The sequence below is a fragment of the Canis lupus genome, chromosome 1 (genome assembly GCF_048164855.1).
Source record: "Canis lupus baileyi chromosome 1, mCanLup2.hap1, whole genome shotgun sequence".
In the NCBI taxonomy this organism is placed as follows: Eukaryota; Metazoa; Chordata; class Mammalia; order Carnivora; family Canidae; genus Canis; species Canis lupus.
The window spans coordinates 1598919-1626909 of NC_132838.1; the positions used below are offsets into that span (position 1 = coordinate 1598919).

The window sequence follows — 27991 nt, forward strand, 5'->3', positions numbered from 1 at the left end:
AAGTACTGAAATACAAAGGAACAGAAACAAAGTGAGCCTTTGATGGCAGCTGCCAACAGGGGCTGCTGGGCAATAGGCCTTCACCCACCTTTCCTTCTTGCCTGGGACTCCCGAGACCCAGAGGGAGCGTTGATGTCTCCTATGCCCTGGAAGTAGACGTATTTCTTCACGGTGATCAGATTGGGGGCAAACTTCCAGACATCTTCTCGATCATCAATGATGCAGACCATTGAGTCTCCACAGGGAAAGAGATTTCTAGAAGTAAAAACATACCCGAACTAGCATATTTTGCAAGAAAATAATCTGTTAGAAGTCATGACAATCTTTTCCAGGCAGCAAGCAGATTATGGATTAGACAGAAACAGATGGGAATGACACCGAGGGACTTTGTTTAGCTCATATTTAAACTCTCAAAGTTTCCAGACAAAGCAATGTTAAAATAACTCAGCTTTCTCCACTGTCTCTGATACTCCTTAAGGCAGGAACCAGCACATGTTCCTTATGGAGCCACAGTGTGGAGTTTAGAGTGTGGGGGCTGTGTCCACGTTCTGGGAAGCTGGCACACAAATGGTCGTGTCCCAGGACATTTACAAATACAGGTGACAAGCCTGTGAGCCAGTCTGCAGACTTCTGCTTCACAGCTGAGGGTTTTCAGGTAATGGGGGGGAAGAGACATGACCATATATCTCCACCGTGAGAAATAAACCATGGTTTCCTGCAGTGCACCTACGTGCTCTCAAGTCCAAGAATGCTATTAGAATATACAGAGTCAGCAGAAACATTAGCGAGGGTTCGCCATGGGACAGACGCAGGCACGCTCTGTTACCCGCACACAGGCTTGTAAATTCTATTTCTATCTACAATTCTGGGATTCAGACAGGCTGGTAGCATTCAAAATTCAAAACCGATTTCTTGGGATCCCTGGGTGGCGCAGCGGTTTGGCGCCTGCCTTTGGCCCAGGGCGCGATCCTGGAGACCCGGGATCGAATCCCACATCGGGCTCCCGGTGCATGGAGCCTGCTTCTCCCTCTGCCTATGTCTCTGCCTCTCTCTCTTTCTCTCTCTGTGACTATCATAAATAAATAAAAATTAAAAAAAAAACAAAAAACAAAAAAAACAAAACCGATTTCTTCTTGGATCTGGAAATAACCCTGGGAGGACTGCCGGCCCCTGCTGAGTCCCCTAGTCGCTAATGGCTCCAACTACCCAGGAAAACATGTTCATGTGTCCAAAATTAGTATCTCCTGAGTCTGTTTCCCACAGGTAAATAAAAGGCAGCTAAAATAACTTGCACAGTCGAAACTTTCTGGCATATTGACTCCAGATGAGGGAGATAAAAACTAGGAAGAGCCCCATTGCCTGTACCTATACAAGCCATATCACCTGTGCCTGCCGGGGAACAGGCCGCTCCCCTCTGGCGTTCTCACTGGGGGGTAGGTAGCTTCTCCCTGAATCTATCACTAGATGGATCTGTCTTCATCACTGATCACCGTGACAGTAACTAGGACACACGAGGTTGGTTTCTGAAGCAAGTACTTTCACGTTCTCCTCTGGGTTCCTACGGCCTTGTGTGCCCACATCCTAAATCTGAAACAGGAAACGCTGGACAAGGACGACCAACACCAGCCAAAGCCAGGGCCCCAGTGTAACTGCCCAAATATCCTCAGGGACCAACGTGCATGAAAACAAGTGTACCCTACGGGAGGGAGGGAGTGTGTGTGGGGAGATGGATGGACTGACTACCTTTCTGGGTAGAAATGGGAAAGTTCCTTGCACAGAGTGAAGAAATTTCCAAACATGTACAAGAGCCTGTGGATTGGGGGTGGGAGCACCCTACTGTGAAAGCAGGGCAGGCAGGGGCAGCGGGTGCTGGACAGGAATGTAATCAGGGGCAGATGGGATGGTGACAGATCTGGGAGTGAGCCAGTAGGATTAGTGCATGCACACTCCTAGGGAAACAACCATGAGACACCAGCACCAAGCTCTTGGAGGAGCTCTGGGTCCCTTTGCTCGTCACCTCCCACTCTGCCCTGCCCCAGCCCTGATCTCAGCACCCCTTCCTCAGACCCTGGGGGAGCCCACCGCTGCCTGGATGCTTGGGGATCTGAAGGGGAAGAGGCTGGGCGACAAGACAGGAGGGTTTCTGAGCGCTGTGAAGATAAAGCCAGAAGCAGGAAGAATAAACACAGAAGGGGATGCCTGGGGGGCTCAGTGGTTGAGCGTTTGCCTTTGGCTCAGGGTGTCACCCCGGGGTCCTAGGATCAAGTCCCCCACCAGGCTCCCCCCATAGGGAGCCTGCTTCTCCCTCTCCCTATGTCTCTCATGAATAAGATCTTAAAAAAAAAAAAAAGTAAACAGAATTACTGGATTGCCAGCCTGATGCACTTTCTGCCTCAATGAACACAGCCAAGTACGTACCTGAGGTTCCCGGTTTTAGAAAACGGGTCAATACATTCGTCCCTTGATAATATTCGATGAGAAAAAAGCTTCTTTTCAGGGTCTAAAAAGCCTTTGAAAAGAAAACAGAACAATGGTGAGACATATGACCAGCTGATATTTTCCCCCAGGGAGCTTGCAGTCTTGGGCAATGGACACATAAGCACATGATTTCTGCCCAGCATGTTCCATGAGGGGCTCTGGTTGCCAGTGCATGCAGCTTCCCTATGCCTTTGGCTGTCTGCACCAGGCACCTGGGCAGCCTGTCTCCCTCACAGACATGTTTACCATGTTCCCTGGAGATCTTTTTATGGTTCGTCCTGTTGGCTCTGTGAACGCACGGCTGTCAGGTGGCACGCTGAGCAGGGAAGCCTCCCGTCCCCCTCCTCCAGGGCCACCTCTGGTGTTCACATCTGTGGGGCCCCCAACCCCCATCATCAGCAGGTGCTAACAGAGAACACGCACTCTGAGGGGAAATATTCCCAACATACGTTCCCCTAAATAAACACACGGATCCCATACTGACGCTGATGCCACTGGGCAGCTAAACCTGAAGCTCACTCACAGAATTGTCTCTACAATAAAATAAACGAAAAGCACCCCAGGCTCTTCATCGTTCTAACAAAAATAGGACTATCAAAACTTATACTAAAAATACACGTTCTGTGAAAATGACAACTTTCAAAACAAAGTGGACAGAAAGAGGAATCTGTAGAAACCATGGCAGGGCCTCCAGCTGCCCTGTCAACAATCACATCCACCCCTGGCACCAAGCTCAATTCTCCTGTCAGTGACCTGCCCTCTGAAGGCCCACCCAACTCACAGCCCCGTGGGGCACTTGTCCTGGGGGCCATCGGCTTCCTCCCAAATCTACTATGTGCGACGCTGTGGCCAACGCTGGAGGCGGCCACCTGGTGGCTGTGGGACCCCTGGCCTGCCATGTGTCTGGACAATGTAGGGACATGAGGATCCTAAGGTACAAAGCACAGCCTGAAAGGGGGAGGAGGCAGACCGCCCAAGGGCCCCTGGGAATGTCCTCTCAACCTCCAGGGGCACCCCACCCTGGCCCTCCTATCAGAATCAGTGGTATCTTCACTACCCTGTAGGCCCTGTTGACCGAGATTCAGAGACGCCACGGCTCTGGAGGCGAAGGCCCAAGTCACCCGGCGGCCAGGAGGCAAAGCCCAAAGGGTGCACACGAGTTCCATGGAGTGGTGACACCATGTTCAAATCACATTCCCAGCAGCCGCTCGACAAAGGCAAATACAGTGACTTCAGTTACACAACAAGGGAACCTTGACGCACGGGTGTCTTGCTCAGGATTAAAATTTCCTACAAAGGTTACATGTTAAATGGGGATTCAAAAGAACGTTTCCATTGACAAACGTCAGGACTAACCTGCAAAAACACTTCTACTTAGAAGTACTTAATCTGGCCACCCCGTAAGAAAGAAGGAGGTGCCGGGACCACACTGTAATGCAGGCACCAACGTCCACAGATAGAGTGGACCAGAGCCCAGCGGCGGTCCCTGGGTGGAGCCGCCGCAGTGTGCAATGCCTTGTGGCCCAGGAAGGCCTGTGCACACACGCCACACCAGTGTGGCCAGCCCAGAGCCATCACATTATTCACTCACAAACGAGATGTGTGCTGCCTGCACTTGAGGGGTTAAGGACGGACACTAGCAATGTGGCTCCAGGGGCACTTCCAAACCAATTAATAAAAAAACTTTAAGCTCAGAGAGCCAGTTTCTATTCTTCTGCCTACTTGCTGTCCTGAGCAACTTTCAAACGGGCTTGCAGTGTGCTCCTCACCAGAGCCCAAGTGGCCCACCCATCTGGGGAAGCAATAGCTCGCTCTGAGACGGAGTCAACTTTGGCAGAGCTGGATTTTCCCCTCCATCTTTAAGGGTGTCACCAAAAGAAAGAAATAACCCAAACCCATATGGACAACGTGCAGTTAACTCACGACTGAGGACGGGTGACTAAGGACAGGACCACCCACCTGCAATGGTGTGGGCATACAGCCGGCTCCCAAAGGTGAAGACATGAAGCTCGTACAGCCTGGCAATCTTCTCCAGGAACTCCCTGCAGTGGGGACGCACGCGGGTGTGCAGCATTGGCTCGCCCCGGCCCAGCTGGAAGTGGAAGATGCCCTGGAAGGACACACATGTCTGGTGAGAAGGCAGGAGCCCCCCACAAGACCCCTCCAGACAGTGCCCCCCACGGTAATTACCGTCAGGGCGGCCTCCCACCCATGGGACTTTCACATAACCAACACCCCAGAAACCACCTACGAGGACTGTACCACCTTAGTTGGTTCGGGACAACTAAGGGACCCCATTATCACAGGCTGCAGCGATGTCACCAGATCTTTGTGCTATTTTGTCTGTGGCCTTTTTCTATAAGGGATAAAGCAAGTGTCCCTGAGTGAAGACATGCGTGTCTCCGGTTCCTCAAACACTAACCCCTGTGGAGTAGCAGAGCCACAGCAGGTGAGACCCACTGAAGGGACAAACCACGCAACTTAGTCTAGATCACTGACTGTTTCAAGATGCAGGTTAACTTACAAACACAGCACCAAAGCTGACGTAGTATTCGAAAGCCCCATAAGTAGACACGGAACATTAGTAATACCAACCTGCTAAGATGCGATTAATACATGAATTAGTTTACTTTCCTAAGGAAGCTAAACTTTGATCTTCTTAATCCTGTTTAACATTAATTTCCTTGGTAAAAACACTCTGAACCAAAAAAAAAAAAAATAAAGTAAGTGACCTTGGTCCTAATTAACTTTTTAATAGCCCTACTCTAGTCAAACCTGGCAGCATATGTTAAAACATCTGTTAGTGTAGAATTCTAGAATCACATTCCCCTATTCCACAGGTGCAACAGAAACATCCTTACAAACACAAGTCTGGATCTCTAAAGTTGGGAGTTAAATGCATCTTTCTAGATGTCACTGGCAGGTGGGTGAGCACCTGAGTGCCAGTGGGAGCCCAATGGGAGCCAGGCCTGCGGGTGAGCCGTGAGCAGAGGGGAGAATGGAACCCACCATGGCCAGCTGAAGCTGAGGCCTGTCCACACAGGCGGGGGCGGGGGCGGGGGTCTTCAGCTTGTAGATCACACAAGCTGAGGAAACAGGCACGTCACAACCAGTCCAAATGTTAATGAAACTAATTAAAAGTGCCAACTTCAAAGGCACAACAAAAACCCCAGCCAGTTGTGAAATAGACACATGGCCACATACGTGCGGCAAGTATCTCTTTACACAGAGTCCCCCTGACTCTCAGACACTCAGGAAGCAGAACAGCTGTTAGGAATGAAATGACCTCCTGTCGCTCCCACACATGATCTCCCGATATGACAAACAGCGCACACAGCTTTTAGGGAGACAGGACTAAACCTCAGCGAGAATGAATCCATGGCACTCTGCAGCTCTGAGAGGAGCCCCTGCCGCCTGCAGTGTGCGGTGAGGGAGGAGACCCCCAGTGCCTGCGGGACTGAGGGAGAGGGTCCACATGGATGCTGCACTGCCGAGGCTCTTTACGAAGCCAAACTTCCTGCAGGCCATGTTAGTAACACAACCCTGAGACACACCGCTTCCACCAGATGCTGGGCCCAAACCTCTCCTGTTCCTATGTCCCCAGCCACGGGCCTGGCCTTGGCACTCTCCTCAGAGGCCTTCCTACAGGCTCTGCCATAGTTAAGAACCGCTAACCGCAGATGCTGACAACCTGACCTCTGACACAGTCTACGCATCGATGGCCCAACAGCTAAGAATTCTACAAACCGAGGGCTCCCGTGTTGGCAAGGCCTCATTAGTCCATGACAGGATCGGCCAGTCCAGCCTTCAGAGAGCCATGTGTCAATGGGCACTATTACATGCCTCCTGAAGGTGCCTGAAGAAATCTGGCTTCTCAGGGTCCATGTCATACAAAGAGGTGGGACGTGGCAACAGTTTTAACTGAGATAAGGGTCCATTCTCGACCCTTTACTTTTCTCTGAAAACTTCATTTCCCTGGAGAACCCCAGCCTTCATTTGCCCTCTCTTGAGTCCAGATCCAGGACCCACCTGTACCCCTACCCTCAATGCTTCAGAGATTCCTAGAGGTTCCTAATGCCAGCTCCTTGTCCCCACCCAGACTGTGTCTCCTTGGCTGCCAACACCACTGCCTGCCGCTGGGCCTCAAGGCTTCCAGGTCCTGAACCCTAAAGGGAGCCAGGAGGCGAGAGCATGCTTTGATGCCTCCCAGTGAGACCCAGCTTGGGGAAACCACCCCAGACACATGGGCCTTGGGCTCCGGCCCCTCCTCACCAGCCCAGCCCAGGAAGCGCTCACTTTGTTCGACATCTGCTGGCAGTGCTGCTCGGTCGTGTGGATCAGCGTCTGGTCCAAGTCCACCATGAGCACCAGCTTTCTGTTTCGATGTAGACGCTGCTGGTCTTCCCTTCCCAGCTGCTCAGCTTGCTGAAGTTAAAATAAAAAGGAAGATTCTGACGTGAGTATATCTGGACCCAAAACCAAATCCAATTTTGTTCGTCAAACAAACGCAGTTGAGGTGTTGGCCACTGCCCTCCGCACCACGCCAGCAGCCCCACCGCGCTCACACAGCACAGGGAGCCACACGGCCTGCTCCATGGCCACCCAAGCTGCTTCTGTTTGGTCCCAACTACTGAAGACATGATTTGTGATCTAATTCTATAACGTAACATGTTAACTCATGAAAAAGGAGATGAAAAGAAAGCTGTGTCCATAAAGGTTTGATGGGATGCCACGAGCTGTAAAATGGAGGGAGGAGGGCAGCCAACTGAGGAGCAACAGGCAGGTGGCAGGGGTGTGGCACACCTCTCGCCATGCTTGGAGGCACCACCCCCCGTGGGACAGACCCAGGGGGTTCCTGGAGATGGCGGGCACGCAGTGGCGTCTGGGGCCAGCGCGGGGCCAGCACAGAGCCTCCTCCGGGAAGGGGCCTTGGGCTGCGCATTGCTTATGCCTCCTTGGCTCAGTTCCTATTTTTATAGACAAACCCCTGGTCCTGATCAGCCAGCCATAGGACTGCAACGTCCAGCCCTGGGAGGGCTGTGCACACAGGCCAGCGATAATCTGTCATGGCAGCAACAATGGGGGACACTTTCTTCTCTTTTTATCTGACTTCTCAGTTCTGTCTGTCTCACTCACTCACACGGTTTTTTAATTTTTAAAAATTTTTAAAAAGATTTATGATAGACATAGAGAAAGAGAGAGAGAGGCAGAGACACAGGAGGAGGGAGAAGCAGGCTCCATGCAGGAAGCCTGATGCGGGACTCGATCCCGGGACTCCAGGATTGCACCCTGGGCCAAAGGCAGGCGTTAAACCGATCAGCCACCCAGGGATCCCCCATACACTCTTAAATACTTACATTTGGCTTAAAATTCAGGAAAGCCAGAATCCTGTATCTGACATGTCTTTCCCACAAAAAATAGAGCCGGTATGTATCATTCAAGAGCACAAATCTGGTAAAACTAACGCTGAAACTGTCTCACCCACTTACAATAACAGGTGCTTGCCCTGCCTCCCCATCACAGGAGAAGCTCCGTCCTCACACCCCTCCCTCACCCGGCCCCTGAATACAAGGTGTCAGGATGCCTCTGACCAGCACTGCCCACGAGACCCTGGACACGGGGGAGAAGTAAACAGGGTTCCAAGTACATACATCTGCCCCACCCCAGAGAAGCACTGCCCTGCCAAGCCTTTCCATGAGGATGCGCACAGCGCATGTCTTTTCCTTCTACACCACGTCCACTCCGCCAGCACTGCCTGCTGCAAGTACTTCTCACCACCTGCTACTGCCTGCCCCCCACCCTAACACTCTTCTTCACACGGCAGCATGCACAATGCCTTCCCGTCCATCAGCCTCCCGTTCTGCGCCAGGGAGACCACACGGCCACAACACCCCTTGGGGCCGGCACCTCCCTAGTGGGCAGAACCCTTTGGCAAAGATAGAAACTGCAGGTGGGCCACCCAGTGCACACAGACCACCTGTCTCAGCAGTGGCTATCCCAGAAACCATCACAGCGACAGACCTGGTACCTTCCTCAGTCAGCCTCTGTGTAGTGAGAGGCCCACGGATGCTCCTTGCTATTCCCAGGAAATGTTCTGACACTTAGCCTCTGCCAGAGGCAGGACTTACCTCAGAGCTCACCATCAGCTCCGGGACGCTGTGCACCATGGACACAGTGGCTGTGGACAGAGGGACCTGCTGCTGCCCGTTCTTACTCTGCAGCCTGCGGGCAGGAGAAGGCACACGGAGATGAACACACTGAAGAACTATACCCAGAACGCACACAGGACGTCGAGGGCACGATTTTAATTGACACGCAGGGGAAGTTCACGGCCAGCACAGTGCAGTTTCATTCTGCCCACAGCTGCTGAAACGGCTGACGTCTGAGAACAGATGGGAAAGTTCTCACAGACATCTCCTGGAAATGAACTGTGATGGCCGCACTGAAACAGAGGCCCCAAAACATGAAAGCCCCCAAAACAGGACAGTCCATGCTGCTCAGCAAGTCTACCGAGGGTGACCGCCTGCCACAGGTGGAAAAGGAGCCCAGGAACGAGGTGGGGGGACCTGAAGGGGACCCGGGAGCAGTGAGGCGTGGGCTGATCACAGATGTGCCGTTTGCCTGGCTGAAAGGAGAGCAAACCGACCACACGGGGGTGAGTATCAGACCTCTCCAGTGCCTTCGGAACTTAGGGAAACAAAACCAGAAAGAACACCTCCCTGGGAGATGGACCTAAGTCGCCAGATAAGGAGGGTGCCATCAGAGGTGGAGGCTCCTGGAACCCGTAGGTCACCCCATCTCAAATGCCCAGAGGCCCCGCCCTCCAGCCCGAGGGGCCAGTACTTACTGGGTTAGGTCCTGGCCGCACTCAGCACACAGGCCTTTCATGACAACCGGGTGGCTACATCCTTCCAACCGTACCAGAACCGCCCTAGAATAGAGATGAAAATGGTCCCATATTAGGGAAGGAGAGAAGTACAACCCCTGGATTCCACATAACCCCAGGGGGCATATAGACCTCCAGGTCCCACATTGGTTCTCCCAGTGACTTCTAGCTCCCTCCCGGCAGGTGGCACTGCCCAGCAGGGCCCTGCCCCTGGCTGTGAAGCAGAGGGGCTTCTCACCCACGCATCTCTCTCATGCAAACACAACAGAACCACATATGCTGCAGCTGGAGGAACCAGGGACGTCCTGGCAGGAGAGGGGACTTGGGATGCTCATGAGCCCCACTCTAACACTTCCGATAAATTATAAACACAGAAGCTGCTGTTAATACAGCAAGGAGCAACCTGGGATAACACTGATAAATGTTGTCTCCCATGTAGCGTCCCCAGTCCACAGAGAAGCTATGAGTCACAGACATTTTTCTGATAGAACTATAATTATATTTCTGGTTTTTACCAACACAGAAATGGCAATTTCCTTTGCATGCTTGTATCAAACCCTGGTCCCAAGTAGGGCAAGTGGCATACAAAACTAAAGGCTGAGTGGTCAGAGTTCCAGGGCCCTGTAACTCAGTGCCATGGGGGTCTGCGGATCCCACTGAGCCTCATCTAGACCTGGGCCCGAGAGCACCCGTCAGGCCAGTGTCTGCGAAGTAGGGCCTTGCTGGGTGCATCCTCACAAAGGCCACAGAGCACACGGACACCCTGAGGCCCGAGAGTTGGCTGACCACTGAGTGCCATGCACAGAATGGATGGCCACACACTTTTCCTTCCTCAGCCACACTGCCTCAGAGCTCTGGACCACAAAGGACTTCCAAGGGCTAACAGAGGTACCAAATGGGTACCCCGTACCAAGGGCCCCTTTACTCCCTTCCCATCTTGGACACTCACAACCAGGCATTCAGTACTCCAATGGCTGGGCCCAGACTTGCTACCCTGTGTTCACAGCCCATGCTTGACCCCAAACCACAGTGCTGGTAGGTGGCAGGTGCTGGCGCTCTTTAGGGATGTGCTCTGCCACTCTAGCCCCTTCCTGGTTGTGCTCGCTCAGCTTCAGCACCATTTAAACCTCTACCTAAAATCTGCCCCATGTTCCCATCTTCAACCAAGTCCTGCAGGGGACCACACCGCTCCACACAAAGCTTCCCCATCTGTGTGGAGCCCGGTCAAAGACATCCTCACGCTCCAGGTTGCTGCCCGCCTGAAACGGAGGATCTGTGTGCCGAAGGGTAGTCCCCATCATCTCCCCCGCCACCCCGGCTTACTGTCCCTCCAGTCTGGGCACCCTGCATCTTGTCAATCCTCCACCACCAGGTTCTGTGCTGCTGCTGCTGCTGCTGGAGCTGGCACTTGGGTCTGGCTTTGACACAACGGCCCGGTTGGCTTTCTGCACTTGGCTGGCTCTGCAGCACCTCACCCAACCATCCCCAGCCCCACACACATCCTTGCATGACAGCCCCTTCACCCTTTATTCTGACCCCACACCACCCACATCAAGTGGCAGCCAGGGTCCAGGACTCTTGCATCATGGCTGTTATGGCAGGTACCTCCAAATCAGCCCTCGCTCGGATACCTGGCCGTGCTCCTGCCACATGAGGGTCACACTCTCCCGTGGAGCTGCCCACAGAGCAGCCCACCTTGCCAGCAACCTGCAATTAGACTGCATCTTGCTGGGGCCCCACCCTTGCCTGTCCTGCTCTCCTGCAAGCAGGAGGAGAAGCAACATGCCAGGAAGGCAACTGACAGGATCCGAGCAGAGCTGGCAAGAGGACAGACCTGCACTTTCCCAAAAGTCAAAAGTGTGTATCAATTGTTGGCTAATGGGTTTACTGAAGGGTTTGTCAGGCCTTCTGGAACCTGGCAAAAGTCTGCTGTTTGCCCCCTGGAATGCTGAGTCTTCTTTTACCAGTCTTCAGTTTAAAATTCTGTGTCACTTTGTGTCTTTATTTTTTTAGACTTTGTTTATTCATGAGAAACACAGAAAGAGGCAGAGACATAGGCAGAGGGAGAAGCAGGCTCCATGCAGGGGCCCGACACGGGACTCCATCCTAGGACCCCGGGATCATGCCCTGGGCTGAAGGGAGGCACTCAACCACTGAGCCACCCAGTCATCCCACTTTACTCATTTCTATAGTAAAACTTATGAGCTGGGGAATATGTTTTCAGGAATGTCAACACCTGACCAGGAGGATTTCACCAATCTCTCCTGAAACATTAACCTGAAGATGTGTTTGGTGTCTCTAGCTCAACCAATAATACCTTGAAATGCTTTGTGAGGTAGGTGTTTCCATTCTGTAGTCAGCTTTTTCATTTTCTTAAGTGTTTTTTGAAAATTAGATTTTAAATTTTGATCAAGTCCAATTTATCAGATGTTCTGGGTCCTTGAGAAATCTTTGTCTTACCCAAGTCACCATGATTCAAGGGGAACCTCAAGTGGGTGGGTGTGACAAATTCTAGAGGATTAATGTCCTTTAGCAGAAGGAATCTTCTGGGACGGCCCCCCACAAGGTGACAGGAAGCAGGCCAAGGGTAGGGCAGGTGAGACCAAGCTGCACAGGTGAGGGGCAGCAGGCTTCAGATGTCCCAAGTGAAGAGCAAGGTGAAAGCAGCAGCTATGAGGTTAACAGTTGGGAACCCTGAATGTAGCACCAAGAACCCGCAGGTGGTGTTGCAAGGGTGCTAAGAGCAGGCTGACCAGACAAGCTCTATATTCAGCAGCACGGGCAGGAAATGCGGGGAGAAGTGTGAACCCAGAGACATGGGGCTGTGGTGGACATTCTGGGATGTTTCTGGAAGAAACCTGCCAGGGACCAGGGACAAAAAGGACCAGTGAGTCGGCCGGGAAGACAGAGCAAGGGCAGTAGAGGCACCACCAGCCACCATGCATGCCTGGACATGGCCAGGGCGGGAGTACAGGTGTGATGGACTGTGGGTCCCAGGCCAGGATGTAACCACCTCATAGAAACAGAAGGCAGGCCTGAGGGGAACCCCAACAGTGAAGAGATAGGCAGGAAAAAGAACATCAACTAAAAACGGAAATAAAAACACTGCTCACAAAGGCTGGGAGTCAGGACAACAGATGCCAGGGAACAAACATTTTGAGAAAGAAAAGGAATGTCAGTGTAAGTGCTCCCAGGAGAATCCCGAGTGGATTCAACCCCAGGCAGGGTGGTGGTTTTCAGGCACACATGTCAAAACTCACTCAACTATGAACTTAAAATGCACATCTACACCGGCCGATGACCAGCCAACGAGGCCAACGCCAACAGACTTGGTGATGAAGAGCTATTGGTGACCGTTCCAAGGGCCACGTGGCAGCGCAGCACAGCGAGGCACAGGGGGCACCCTGGGCACGGTGCTGCAGCTCAGTGCTGCGTCCTCAGCACCATCCAGTCAGCAGAGCGCTGTGGGGTCACCCATGTAGGGCAACCTGGGCTAAGACAGTCTGACAGCTGGTGGCATGCCAGCCTGCCTTCTTGTCACCCTGCAGACCTGGCTCCTCCCTGTGCCACTCCACGGCCACTGGGACCCACAGGCTTGGCCAAGTGCTCCCAAGTGCTGCTGGATTCTCCCCTCAACACAGGGGCTTCCTCTGCTCAGACCAGCCTGCTACTCAACCACCTCCGCCTCATCCTTCTGTCTGGACCCAAACCCAGAGCTGCACCTCCTCCCAAAGTTCCCTCAGCTCCCACTGCTCTGGGTGACACACAGCATACCCTCCACTGCTGTACCTTGAAGATCCAGCAGACACAGCATCCTTGACAGGAGTGGGGAGGCAGTGGCCCGGTTTCTGAGTCCCAGGCAGAGTCTGCCGCCAGTAGGCAACCAGAGAGGCGGGTAGTCAGGCAGGAATACGAGGTGGGGGCACATGTGCTAACCACTCCACGTGCCCCTGCAAGTGGCCTGAATATGCACCTTTCACTAAAAGTCCTTCACCTACGGGTCACATTGAAGGTCCCGTAACTTTCCATGCCAGGGTCAAAGGGTTCTATTCTGCCTGTCTTGTTCAGATGACAAACAGATTGGGGGTGTCATCCTGTAAGCCTGTCCTGGACGATGCAGAGCTCTATCCCCAGGAGGAAAACAGTCAGAGGGCGGCCGGGAGACAGGCGCATGGAGGCCCCCACTCTCAAGAGATACTCGGGTCAAGTCCAATCACCCAAAGATCTGAAGGAATATTTCATGTTGAGCAATGACTAGCACATGAAGTGAGCTTCTACTAGGAACCCCTCCATGGTGACACCACATGCGTGTCATCACCATGTGACTCGTGTAAGAGATGCAGATAACTCACAAACGAATGTAATCCCTTATAAAAAGCCTTCATTTCAAAATTCTGATGTCTACCCTCCTTGACATATGAGTCAACTGTAGTGTTAAGAGTCCAAAACCCCGTATTTATGAACATTAAGAGGATCTTTGTATTTGCTTAACTTAAACACAAGGTCTCCAGTTGAATTCACCCTGGCAGTGCTTGTCGCAGTTCATGGATGTGGTGGTGAGCCGGGTCCAGGTGGGGGAGCCCACCAGGAAGGCTGTAGGGAGACAGGAGGTGGCAAGCAAGTCGTCCGATGCAAGACAAAATGCAGGCAACTTCCTCAGAGTACCCAAGTCAGAAGATGCAACGTGCTACATCTAGCAAAGTGGCCCCCAAGCCAAACAGCATCATATCAGAACTGGATCCATCAGGGTTAAGGCCACACCTGCCAGGCTCTCCTCAGAGAGCTGGATTGCGGGACTCGATCCCAGGACCCCGGGATCATGCCCTGAGCCAAAAGCAGGTGTTCAACTGCGGAGCCACCTGGGCATCCCAGGGAAAGAGTATTTTAAAAAAATAATAGTAACGTCCCTTTTCAGCATAAGATGATTTCAACTCTGCAGATACTGACACAAGACAAGGATGAAAGGCAGGGAGTGATCCTAGTGTTTCTACCCCTCTACCCCACAAATAGCCACTACTGCGACCCCGTGAGGGGAGTGGCACTCTAGAGAAAACACTTCGGCCCAGGAGCCAGCCCCAGAACTTCAAGTCAGTCACCAATAAATGTTAACTTTCCTGGTTTGTCCTTGAAAAAAACCGACAGAAAAATCATGAAATGCAATTTCTGAAACAGTTATTTCCCCCTAAATACACACATCTCAAGCTCTCTCGAATCTTTTGTGCGCATCAGCTTGTGTCTGCTGTGACGGGAAGGCCAGAGGGCATGGGTGTACCAGGCACAGCAGAGCCTCAGGAAGCTGGGTGCCCTGCATTCTGCGCTGCTAAATGTCGGGTCAGACCCCTCCCTCCTCCTGGTGGGTTAGGAGAGCTCAAGGACGTCCCCCCACTCTACACACACAGCTCAGTATGAGGGCACTGGGGAAAATGTATTTCGTGCACCCAGATTTGTTTCCTCAAGGGCCTTCTCTATGAGAAGGAAGCAGGACTTCTTGGAGAAATGGAGGATTCCAGAGCTGAGGAGCAGGAGCCCCAATACCATTCATGTTGGAAAACACGGCCACGATCTCAGACTGATGGGGTCTTGCCTGCGGGGTCAGTTCCAGGCCAAACCTGGGACATCGGGAGCATCAGGACAAACAACAGTACAAACAACAGGACCCCAAGAGTCCACATGGTTCAATTCATTGTTCTTACAGCAGAAAACCAACCCAGAAATGGAAAAGCAGTGACAGGGATCCCTGGGTGGTGCAGCAGTTTGGCGCTTGCCTTTGGCCCAGGGCGCGATCCTGGAGACCTGGAATCGAATCCCATGTCGGGCTCCTGGTGCATGGAGCCTGCTTCTGTCTCTGCCTCTCTCTCTCTCTCTCTCTCTCTCTGTGTGACTATCATAAATAAATAAAAATTAAAAAAAAAAAAAAAAAAAAAAAGGAAAAGCAGTGACAGACTGGAGAAAGTCACCACTGGATGATCCTGATTAAAATACAGGAGATTCAGACAAGAATCATCAAGATGCCATTGGATGAGAGAATTAAAGATATTTACTGAGGAAGAAAGTACCCCTCACAAGATACTCCACAATAACAACAGGAAAATTAGTACCTTTTCATGACAGCCACCACCTTGACAAAGCAGAACAGGACAAACTGGGGACACCTGCTGCCTGAGTGGCCCACTCAGGACACACACGGCCCCAGCAAGTCCTGCCTCAGCACACAGCACGACGTGAGTGGGTGGCCAGCCAGTCTGCAGAGCCACCAGCTGATGATGAGATTGAAGAGGAGGGGCCACCTGACACTAGAGACCCAGGAGCTCTGACGATGACCCTAACACACATCTGGGGTTTCCTGTGCTTCCTCGGACAAGAGTGGCTCGTTAGAGGGAAATCTAACGAGCAGAAAATAGCCCTGCATGGACCTTATTTCAGATTCTGATCATCATATGATGGTTAGGTTAAGACAATATTTTTTAGGAAACTGAAAGCTTTAGGGATAAAATACATCACATCTGCAGCTTACTCCTCAACCCTAGGAAGGAAAATGAGGACTCTTGGTACTACTCCTGCAACTTTTCTCTAGCCCTGGAATTATGTTCACAAAAAAGGGAAAACGTACACTTGCTCTGACTGAGTGATGGGCCAGCGACAGGCCACAGGGCAGCGGTGGTGACTGAAGCACCATCCCAGCCATTCAAGCTGGGCACATTCAGAGCCAGGACAGGGCACTTGAGACGACGTCGGCCACCCCTGGCCTGGTGATTGAGTGTGCTTGTAAGAGACAAAACCAAATCATCGGAAGAAACTAAATTAAAAACAGTGGGCAACACCCATTCCCATTATCAGAAAAAAATCTCCAGACTTAGCTACTGAGATTCCACAAAGCAATTCTTTACAGAATTCTCTTAAAACTCGATGTATGGCCAGTGTGGCCTACTAAGACTTCTCTGACAAAACTCTATTTTCCTACCAAGTCTCAAAAGCAAGGGGCACCAAGGCTCCCCTGCACTGCTGGGTTACACAGGCAGGGGAGGACTCACGGCCTCAGAATTTCAACATCATCTCCAGGATGCACCCCTGCAATTTTAAATGCTTCCAGCCTTAAAAAGCAGTAGCCGCTCTCCAACCCCCCACCACACTCCGATGAAAGCACCGCAGGGCACGGACGCACCAGCCATCGCACACAGCACACTGAACTCCATCACCCCCGCCGACTCACCACCAGCATGAGAGACCGGTGAGGACAGGAGGAAGCCAGCACCCATAATCCACAGCATCACCATAAAGCCATGAATGTCTTCTAAATTTCTTCAAAATACAAAGACTAAATAGGTCAACGTTTAGCTCAAGTTCTTGAAGTTCTAAGGAATTTTGTAAATATAAAGTGCTAAGAAGTTTGTAAGATCTACTTACAACCTTTAGAAATTATATATTTTTGAGATACCACACAAATACTTTGAAACTGATTTGTCTAGATTCTCACTCTTCAAAATAAAAAAAAAAAAAGCACTTTTTCTGAGATAACTGATATATTATTACATTATTTGTTATCATTTTTGGCTTTACTATCAGTATTCATGCAGTTCAAAAAAAAAAACACATGAAATTAGAGATTTCCATTCTTCTGTAACCAGATATTTGATTTCATATTATATGCTTTGAAATTAACTTTAAACATGAAAATGGAAATAAATATGGTAACACATGCTATAACCTCTTAAAGCCTACCCATCAGTTTTAAGACCGATCATGCTTCAAAACCCATTTGCTTCAAACGTCTTTATTTAAAAGATACCTAAAAATCCAAAGAACTGCAATAAAAATAAACCATGCATGTATATCAAATAAAGTTGGTTAAAAGGCCAATAGTTTTGTAGTTAAGTGAAAACTGGAAAAAAAAAAACCCACACAAATTCATCTGAAGTACAGATTGTTTAGTGGGTTCAATTAAATAAAGTGACAATTCTCCCAATTTTAAACATAAAGAGTTTTTAACTGAGTAATCTTTTAAATAGTGCAGATGTCAACAGGGAAGGATAAGATCATTTAACTGAAAGAATGTTCTAGCTAGCTCATCAGAGATGTCAATACCAGGATGGAAAAGTAACTTCCTTACTTCCAAAGGCAAGACCTCTGTAGATGAGCACTTCGGGGCGCTAAGTGGACTGCACTCAGAATTTTAAACCCTATATAACCTAACTCTACTTTACAATCTTGGCTGGACTCTCAGTGTTCCCTAGGAGTTTCTCTGATCTTTCATCCTCAAGCCTATGAAGCAAGCCTGGTACCGTCACCCTGCCCGGCAGCACTCAGCCCAGATCCTGGCTGATGGAGACATTCTTCTGTGGACAGACCAGGGGGCCCAGGGAGCTGGGTGGACACCACGCACACCTGCCCCTACCCCCGTTGGTCCTTACCCACCACCACACTTGTTCCCAGGTTATTTCATGGATCTTCCTTTGGGGACTGCACCATCTCCCACTGAATGACAACAGACAGGAAAGCACACAGGTGAGAAGGAAAGACATCATTAGATAAAGTGATAATTAACAGGTTCAGTTTGACAGATTGTGCCTTGCCAGAATATTTTCAACTCTGTTTTTCCGGGTGGAAATTATGAAGACGTTCTGTCTACTTCCCCACCCCAGGACTCTCTGGATGAGACTCGGCCCAAGGACAGAGCAGCATGGAGGAGGATGCTGCTGAGAAGCTCAGCAAGGCAAGGTGCTGGACGTGTCAACACCCCTGGGACCCTAGTGCCTGCCCACCCTGCCCACCCTATCCTGGTCCCAGGACAAGGGTGCGGTTCCTACCTCTACCTGAGCACAGATACAAAAACATACAATCCTGTTACAGATCAGAATAGTCAACCACAACCAGAAGCAGTTCCCAGAACTAACTGTTTGCAGCCTGAGGATAACCGTGGATGTGTCAGGAGCAATCCTGCTGATGCTGTGGTGGTGGGGACAAGGACAGCTCCGGCCAGGCAAGCCTGGCTGCTCGGTGCTTTCCCTGCATCCACCCACACCCGCACTCCAGGAGAACCCGATCATCGCAGGCCCAGGAGGAACCACAGCAGAGAGACCCCCTAAACCTCAAACACCATAAACACGGAAAAAAAAAGAAAACTTCTCAGCACAGAGAACTTGTTCTTGGAGGAGGTACGTGGTTGACGGGTGAGGCTAAGTACAGGGTTACTCTGATTTGCTAGTTCTGCGGCCGCGATCAAAGCACCGCACGGGGACTTTCTCACTAACCAGCTGCAACTGGTCTCTGACTAGTCCGGGCGCTCCTGGCCTCATCTGGGTCACTGGAGAAAGAGCCCTTCAGTTCAGGAATCTCCTACACAGCGACACCAGCACTGGGCTTCCCTCCACAACGGTGGGCTCATGGCTTTTCCAGCCCGGGATGGTCAGAAGACTCTGACCTCCAAGCAGTGACGGCAGCGTGCCCCAGCGCGCCCCAGCGCGCCCCCAGCACGGCCCAACCAGCCTCTCCCTTCCGAGGACGCCAGCCACAGCTCAGCGGAGAGTGCCTGCATTCACCCGGCAGCCTGCGCCCCTGACCCCCAGGCCCACGACCGCGGTGCCCTCTGCAAACAACGCTGGGGCGAGGTGGACACAGGACAAGGCTCCTGGGGAGGTCTGGCGGGGCGTGAGGCGGAGCAGATGCCGCAGCCAGTGCCAGCCAAGCGGGAGGGGCGGAGGCCAGAGCAAAGGACTGTCGGACGCCAAGCCCCAGGGGAAGCCCCTGCGGGACCCCCGCGGGCGGCGCCTGATCTCGGCGACGGGGAACCCAACTGAAGGCCGCCGACGTCTCCCGTGCCGACTGCGGGCCGGGCTTCCCCAGCTCGCCCCGGCCCAGGACCCCAGCCCCGAGCCCCACTCACCCGGGGACCACCACCTGGCCCGGCTGCGCGCACAGCTCCCGCACCACACCGGCACGCTCCGACCTCAGCCTGCGCTCGGCGCGCACGCAGCCCCCGGAGCCGGCGCGGGCAGGGGCGGACCCCGCGGGCTGCGCGGAGGCGGCGGCCTCACACACCGCCAACACCGAGCCGATGCGCACGGCCGCGCCCGCCGCAACCCTCCACTCGAGCAGGCGCAGCGGCCCGGGGCCCGGGCAGCGCACCTCGGCCACGGCCGCCGGCGGGGCGCCCTCGGCGGGAACGCGGCCCGCGGGCGGCGCCTCCATCGCGGCCGGGCGGGGTCGCTGCGGGAAGGTCGGCGGACTGGGCGCTCAGGGCCCGGCGCCCATCGCGGGCGGGCGGGACGGCGGCCCCGGCCCAGGAGGCGAAGACGACCGCCCGGCAATTCGCGCTCCGGCACCGGCTTCCACCCGCCGCCCGGCCCGCGCCGACTTCCGGGACAGCGTCTGACGTCGCGTGACGCCGCGCGTGTGCGTCGCTGGGCCCGCGTGTAAACACACACCCACGCGGGAGACGCGGCGCCGGCCGCGGGTGCCCGGAGCGCCCTGGGAACGAGCGCGTGGGGCCGCCCGGACGGGAACACTGTGGCCACGCCCCATGGGCCCCGGGGACGCCGACGGCGAGGGGCTGCGGTCCCGGCGTGCAGCGCGCGCCGCCGCCCAGAAACCCCGGCATGCACTGCGACTTCCCGGCAGGCCGCGCGCCCCTGTCCCACGAGTCCCTTGGTGCACCAAAGCCCGGGGGGTCGTTAAACCAGGAGTCCCGGCATGCCGCGCGGGCCGCCGTCCGCAGCGTAGTCACGCGCCGAGGCCCATTGCGAAGAGACTACGAGTCCCGGCAGACAGCGCGAGCGTCGGAGCGCCACAGTCCCGGCGTGCCGTGCGCAGTGCGGGGTCAGAGGGCGCTGGGCCGCTGGGGCAGGAGGGCGCGGGCGGAGGGTCAGGCTTCCCTGGCCCCCGCAGCCTCCGGGCCTCGCTCAGCGACTGGGTGTCGTGGTGACCCCCCGCGAGCGAAGTCGGGCCTGCGGGGCCGTGACCTGTGCCCGCGGGGTGCCAGCCCTCGTCCTGCCGGCCGCCGCGGCGGTGACCGCTCGGGTCCGCGGCCGTGCCCGGCTGCCTTCCTGCTGACGCCTCACCTTGTGTCCCCCGGCTCCCCCCCGCCCTCTGTCCCCCGCTGCCTCCCGGCCACCCCCCCCCGTGTCCCCCGGCCCCCCCGCTGTCTGCCCCCCCGCTGTCCCCCCATTGTCCCCCGGCCCCCTCCCCCTCCCCTCGCTGTCCCGGCTCGCCTCCCCGCCGTCCCCGTTGTACCGCCGGCCATCCTCCCCCCCATCCCCCCCATTGCCCGCGGAGCGTGGACGTCCGCTGAGCCAACAGGGAAGGAAGCTGGAGGAAGCAGCGGCTTCGGGCTGAGAACACGCACCAGCCCCCCCCCCCCGCAGGATGGGCGGTGTCCAGGCGACCCTTGGAACCTAGTGGGACCGTCAGGAATCGGAAGAGCAAACTACACACGGGCAGGGGCGGGAAGCACCGACTGCAGCCGAAGTGGAGCGCGCCGGAGGCGGCGGAGAGACCCTGCAAAACCGGCAGCCAGTTGGTGGAAAGGCGGACAAATGGCCAGACTTTGAGGGGATTGACCAGGGGAAAGGGAGGGAAACTTTGGTGATGTCAGGAATGACTTAGAGAGATAAAGATGATGATGACGGAATAAGGTGGACAACTGCGTACCAACAGATGAGGTGACTTAAGTGAAATGGATAAATTCCTGGAAAAACAAAAATACAGAAATTGAGGAAGAAACAAAACACGAGTAGGCCTCTAACAGGCAAATAGAAGGAGCCTCACTTTCTCCAAATATTACTCCGAGGGGCCTTCCAGAGCACAAGTTCTTTGTCCCTGGTCCCCACCGATGACCCTCCGGTGGTCTCTGGAAGCTTCCTTCCAGCCCTGAGTCCTCCCGCACGGCCAGGTGTTGAGGGAGGCCGTGGAGGGAGTGTGTGGCTGTTTTCCTCCGCTTGCCTGGGCAGCAGGTGTGCTGCCCTAAGACAAGTGCCGTTTTTCTGGAATTCACACCGGGTAGCCGCGTGCCAAGAGTATTTCCTATTCACAGGATTTTGATCCTGACCTTAGAGCAACACATTTTCCATATCATGGTGAGGAGGGGCTGCTGGCTCTTCCCAACCCTAGTCTGCAGGAGAAGAGCCCCTTGCAAGCTCCACTTTAGCTCCCTGGTGGCAGTGCCACCTTCATGGTTTTCTGATTCCCGAATCCTCTTCTGATGAGAGGAGGTGACCCTTGAGCCCCTCACCATCCTCAGGCCACTCCAGCTGTCATGGGAACCTGCTTTTTCAGGCTCTGGCTGGTGCACCCTCTCCCAGTCTCACCCCAAACAGCCCCAGAAGTCTCAGGAGGTTCCAAAGAGTCTTCTGCACTCCTGCAGCTTGTGTCCCAGGGGGACCTCAGGATTCACTCTTCCCCCTCGCTCCCTCCCATGTGGTCTGCAGGCCTGGTGCCCTCCGTGGACTTCTCAGAGGCACCACGTGCAGCCCGTATGGGCTGTCCTGGGAGCTCCTAGCGCCACATGTGGACGTCTGCAGCCCCAACAGCCCAGTCTACCTTCTGTAGGCATGTGGGGGAGGGGCTGGTGGCCTCCAGTCCACCAAGAACTGAAGCGGGTGCAGGGCAGTGGGGAGTGTGGCTCAGTCTGTGTCTGCTTTCAAGCCTGTTGAAGGAAGACTTCCCATGTAGGCCCTTGTTGCTCCAGGAAGCTTGTCTCCCAGGCCTGGCCTCGCCCCTAGGATGTGCGGGCCTCCTGGGGGGCGTGAGGCAGGCGTCCCAAGAGAGCCAGCCTGCATTCTGGCTTCTCTGTTTCCATCCTCCCCCCCCCCCCCCCCCCACCGAGTGTCTTCACCGGGGTTTCTCCACCCTTGCCCTAAGCTCAGGCTTCCCGATTCATTAGCTGCCTCAGGGACCCGAGGGGCCACAGAGGGCGGTTTGCTGAGGACCAGCTCCACCCCCTGGGATTTTCTGTTTTTCAGCCCCCTATTGTCCAGAGCGGTCTGGTGTTTGCAGTTGTCCACGTCCCCCAAGCTCTTGGGGCAGGAGCAGGGGCTGCTCTCTACCTGCCTCACCCTTCCTGGGGAGGACCGGGAACAGGATCGTGGCAGAAGGGGAACGGGCATCCCCCACAAGGACCCTGGATGGGGGCTCTGGGGGATCCCGTGATGGAGTCCTGTATGGCAAGAAGGGAGCAGGGCTAGGATGCTTAAGAACCCTGACTTTGTTGGTTTTGGAGTGGCCCGAGCTTACTTGCTGGGTGGGAGAGCCACCCTTGCAGGCAGTGGGTAGTTACCACGCACCTTTGGGCAAATGTCTCAGCTTCTCTGGCCTGTGCTCCGGTCTGTGCTCAGGCAGTGCTGGCAGCTGAGGGGTGGGGGTGGGGGTGGGGGTGGGGGTGGGGGGCCTGCAGAGAGAGCCCCAGCCCCAGGGCGTCCCTATGGATGGCAGTGGTTGTTGAAGTGTCTGAGCTACAACCAGCAGTGTGTCACTTGCTGGGCAGGTTAGTGAGATGAGGAGTCACAGCCGCCCCCAGAAGGGAGGCGGAGAGGTGCGTGCAGATCCGGTGGGTTCCCTGGGAGCATGTCCCCCAGGAGTGTCCCCCCTCCCCCGCCGAGAGCGTGCCAGATGGGAGCTGCCAGGGTGCAGGGGCGAGCCGCCAGTAGGTGGGGGGGCAGGGCTGGCATGTGGGCTCTAGGGACAGCAGGGTGGCCTAGCGGGCGCCGAGGAAGGGGGTGCAGGCAGAGAAGGGGGCGCCGGCAGGGCAGCCAGTGGTGGCACAGGCCGAGGAGAGTTCACAAGAAACCAGGCCAGGTGTGGCCATGGGGGGAGTGGGATGGGGCCTGAGCAGGGTTTGCAGAGGGAGTTGGGGTTAATGGGCAGCGTGGGGGGGGGGCGGGGGGGCAAGCACAGGTGAGCCTCACGGATTCGTTTGTACCCAGGGGTAACCTTTAACAGCCTTTAGTGGGATCTCTCTTTCTCTGTTCACTCCTCCCATTAAAAATTATCTAAATTAAGCAGACAGTGAGATCTGTGTTTAACCCTAAAACGAGCCCATCGGCCACCCTGCAATCTCCAGCATTACCAGTGCTGTTAGGACTGCCTGCGCTCTCCATTGCCGTCCCACCCCCTTAATCCCCTCAACTTGGCATGTGCTCTGCTGCCTCCATGGGGGCTTTGCTGCATGCATGTGGAGGGATGCTCAAACGTACTGTGTGGCTATGCTTGCTTTTGAGGTTTATAAAAGCGCATCACACATATATGGGGAGTTTGTGGTCTCTGAATGGCCTTTTCGTTCATCACTATGTATCCAGAATTCATATTACTTTATGGGTTTATTGTTCATTATGACTTCTATTTAATAGCTCATGTGGGAAGCTGACAAGATGTATTTAACCTTCTCTTGCAGATGGACCTTTGGGTGGTTTGGGATTCTTACGAAAAGTGCTGCACGTGTCCTGGTGCCCCTGAGCTAGAGTCTGAGGGTGGAGCTGCTCTGTCCCAGGGTCAGCAAGTGCGGGTTTACTGGGCAACACCAAACCACTTTCCCACATGGCCGTCTCACTTTGTACTTCCACTGCACCCTGGGTGGCTCTGCAGGTCTGGGTGAAGATCTGTGGTCTCCCAATGGCCATCTGCCCAAATCATTGTTCCTATTGTTTTCTTGCCCTTCATGCTTTATCTTCTCTGACTTACCTGTTCATGTTGATGGCTCATTTTTCTATTGGGTTGTCTTCTTATTGATTTGTAGAAGCTCCTCATGGCTTCTGATTACCTGTGTTTATATGTTACCCACATCATCTATCAATTTTTGCCTTGTCCTTTTCATTATCTGTATGAAATCTTTTGATGAACAGTTCTTCATTTTAGGAATGCATTGCCTAATCTGGGATTATAAAGATAGCTTCCCTTTTTTACTTCTTAAAATCTGTAAATCTTTGCCTTTCACAGCTAAGACTTTAAATAATATGAAATGGATGTTTTGTATATGGTGTAAGGCAGTGATCAGATGTCTTTCCCACGGGGGTAGCCAGTTCCAGCCCTGTGTATGGAAGAGCTTATCCTGTTTTCATTGATCTGTGACGCCTCTCTGGAATTCAGTAAGTCTCTAGAGATGCACAAGCCTATTTTGGACTTTCTGTTCTGCTCTATCCTTGAACTTCTATAGCTTCACAATAAGTCATGGTATCTGGGAAGTTTCTTCACATGTTTTGTGGATATTTTGGCCTTTGTTTTTTCATGAATTTTAAAATTAGTGTGTCAGTTTTATTGATAAAACTTGTTAGAGTTTTGATCTGACCTGTTTGGAGTCTGTAAATCAATTAAGAGAGAAGTGACATTTTTGTGACTTGGTTTGTCTCGTCCATAAACTCAGTATATCAGTCTGTTTATTTAGGTTCTCTTTAATGTCTGCTAATAAGATTTTAATGATTTTCTCCATTTAGGACTTGCACATTTTTTGTTAGATCTATTCCTAGTTTATTTTTTTGCTGACACTTCTGTTTTTACATGATACTTTAAAAGAAAACACTCCAACCTTTTCTAGTTGATTGTTGCTGGCATATAAAAATGCAATAGATTTTTGTGAGCTGATGTTAAACTTGTTAATCTTTCAAAAAGTTTTTTATATTAAATTCATTAATTTAGGTGAATTCATTAATTTAATGAATTCATTCATTCATTTAATTTCCTTTTTGAGGAAAACTTCAATGACATAAATGTCCTTTCAAGCATTACTTCTGCTTCATTTCACGTTTTGATATGCAATCTTCCTACTGTCAATCATGCAGTTATTCTTTTGTATTCACCATGGTTTTTTTTAAAGATTTTATTTATTTATTCATGAGAGACACAGAGAGAGAGGCAGAGACACAGGGAGAGGGAGAAGCAGGCTCCATGCAGGAAGCCTGATGTGGGACTCAATTCTGGGACCCTGGGATCATGACCTGAGCCAAAGGCAGACATTCAACTGCTGAGCCCTGTAGGCGTCCCCACCATGATCTTTTTCTTTGACAAATCAGTTATTGAGAAGTGTATTTAAAAATGTCCACATGCATGGGGATTTTTCTCCCATCATTTTATGGTTGATTTCTAAATTAATAGCATTATAGTCAGATAACATAATCTGAATGTTATAATTTTTTTGAAATTTAATGCAATTGGCATAATTCCAGGATCAGGTTAATATGTGCTTCAAAAGAATGTGTATTTTTCCCGTATTTGATTCAGGATTCTACATCTACCCAATCAATAAAGCTAACGTGTCATTCAAATCTTCTAAGTTTACATATTTTTTTGTTTGACCAAGCAATGGTTGAGAGAGAAGTTGAAATCTCTTCTATGGTTGTGAATTTGCCAATCTCTCCCTGTAGTTTTATTAACGGTGTGTGTGTGCATGTGTGTGTTTGTGTATGTGTGTACACGTTTGTGTGCAGGTTTGTGTATGTGTGCATGCATTTGTGTGTGTGTGTGTGTCTGTGTGTGAGAGGCTGTTATTAAAAGAATACAAATTTAGAATTTTTATATCCTTCATCAGTTGAACCTTTTTCATTGTGTGGAACCCTCTCTCTGTACCCTGAACAATGCTTATCCTTTAAAATGTTTTTGTCTGAAGTAACATGACTATCATAACTCTCTTTTAATAAATATTTGCCTGGTATATTCTTCATTTTTACTTTTAATGTTTGTGTACCTTACATTTAGATATTTATGCTATAAACAACATGTAGCTAGACTTCTATGGTTTATTCTCACACTATCAGCTGCAAGTCCAAGACGTTCATATTTACCTCATGTTTCTTTTTTTTAAGATTTTATTTATTTATTCATGACAGACACACACAGAGAGAGGCAGAGACATAGGCAGAGGGAGAGGGAGAAGCAGACTCCCCTCAGGGAGTCTCATGTGGGACTGTATCCCTGAACTCCAGGATCACGCCCTGAGCTGAAAGCAGAGCTTAACCGCTGAGCCATCCAAGCGTCCCTTAACCTCATGTTTCTAGGGGTGTATTTTCTCCTTTATTATCTCTTCTCCCCCTTTGGTGATATATTTGATATATTGACATCTGCTTTTCTGTTTATTTTATTTTTTCTTACTCCATTTTTATTCTTTTGCTTATCACCATTGAAATTCCTAACTTAATGTAAAGTTAATATTCCGATTTCTTTGCAAACAATATATAGATCTTAAAGGACTTATACATACCTTGGCACTTCTCTAGACTTACATGCTGAAATTGTCCAGTATTTTGGTTCTGCATTTTTACATCCCCAAATTAGGTACTCTTACTATTTGTTGACAATGTTTGCTTTTATTTGATGTATATTTATCAGTTTATTTGCTCACCATTTTTTCTTATATTTCATGTCTTCCTTTTTTTTAAATAACAACTAATTTTTAGGAAGAGAAACATTCCAATGAGAAGAAACTTACTGTTGAAATAAGGGCTAGCTATCATATATCTAAAACGTTCGTGTAACATCACTTACTTATGACACGTGGATGTACATGCGCCCCATCAGCAGCCTGCTCATGCATTGGTGCTCACTCTCTTGGAGGTTCCAAGGTTATGGTGGAGGGAAACTGTTTATCTGAGAACGTCTTATTTTGCTCTTGTTGAGGAAGGCTAGCATTGGCCAGCATAGAGCCATCAGGCAGCAGAGATCTGTTTTGTTAGAAGACGTTTCCCGTTGGATTCTGGTTTCCCTGCTTTGTTGAAAGCCTGTCAGTCTGGTCCTTGTGACTTTGTAGGTGACCTGTCTTCTCTTTGTCGTTGATGTTCTCTCATTTCATTGCCATCAGTGTAGGGGTGAGTTTCTTTTCCTTTATTCTGTTTAGGATGTATTTTAGATTCATGACTTTCATTGGTTCTTGAAGTTCTCACGCATTATGTCTTTAAATACTTCTTCCCTTCTAGTTGTATGGAAGTCTGAATGGATCAGTATTTGTTAAGCCTTCTTGTGCTGTAACACCTGTTCAATCTTTGTTACATTTTCCTTCTTCCCATGTCTCTGTTCAGCACTAGGTGCATTTTTTTCTGATGTGCCTCCAGTTTATTAGCCTCCCTTCGTCCGTGTGTAATCTGCTAACTCATCTTTTGAGGCTTCAAAAATCATAGTCTTCACTAATGAAAGCTGTATTTGGATATTTTTCAAATATGTATGTTCATTTATTGTCTGCTTTTACTTGCTCATTTATTTTGGTAATTCTGTCTTTTTCCCTTAATAGTTTACACCTAATTTTTAAGATTCTGAGTCTGATCCTTTGAACAATTGATATGATTGTGGGTTTGTCTGTTTTGTTTGTTATTCCTACTGACTCAGTTCATATACATGGTTTCCTCTCCTGGTTGGTGCTGTTTGTGAGCTTGTGTTCAGTTGACAGTCATCTGTGGGAACATGGTGATCACTATGGCCAGAGCCAGAGGGCCTGCGGTGGGCACTACCACATCCTTGTGGGCAGGGGTCTGGAGTCACCTGTGCTGCTGACCCTCCCCACCTCCACAACCCCAAGCCATCCTGATTCCGGCAGGTTCCCTGAGGGCACCCCACTCTTTGTATTTTCCCACTCTCCTTCCCTGCCCTGGATCCAGTTCAGGAGGGTCTCCCTGGCTTGGGAATCTTCAGGATGCCCCTGCTACTTTTAAACCCAGTTCT

At 51.8% G+C, this 27991-nt stretch overlaps 1 protein-coding gene across 5 annotated transcripts in view; it reads right to left on the reverse strand.

Moving 5' to 3' along the window:
* The window catches only part of CTDP1 (CTD phosphatase subunit 1), a 59168-nt gene extending 39360 nt beyond the window's left edge, over positions 1-19808 (reverse strand). For 4 of the 5 annotated variants that reach the window (XR_012026381.1, XM_072816122.1, XM_072816057.1 and 1 more), the window contains exons 1-7: positions 19245-19564; positions 9326-9409; positions 8607-8700; positions 6775-6903; positions 4438-4588; positions 2419-2509; positions 89-255 (exon numbers count right to left, since the gene is read on the reverse strand). Coding sequence is in view for 4 of the 5 variants with exons in the window: in XM_072816122.1 (XP_072672223.1) it covers positions 89-255; positions 2419-2509; positions 4438-4588; positions 6775-6903; positions 8607-8700; positions 9326-9409; positions 19245-19549 (1021 nt within the window). In the remaining variant the exon portion in view is untranslated. Of the gene's footprint in view, positions 1-88; positions 256-2418; positions 2510-4437; positions 4589-6774; positions 6904-8606; positions 8701-9325; positions 9410-19244; positions 19565-19785 lie in introns of those variants that run through there. The other variant, XM_072816204.1, reaches the window with a different exon arrangement.
* Between the last annotated feature and the right edge of the window lie 8183 nt (positions 19809-27991).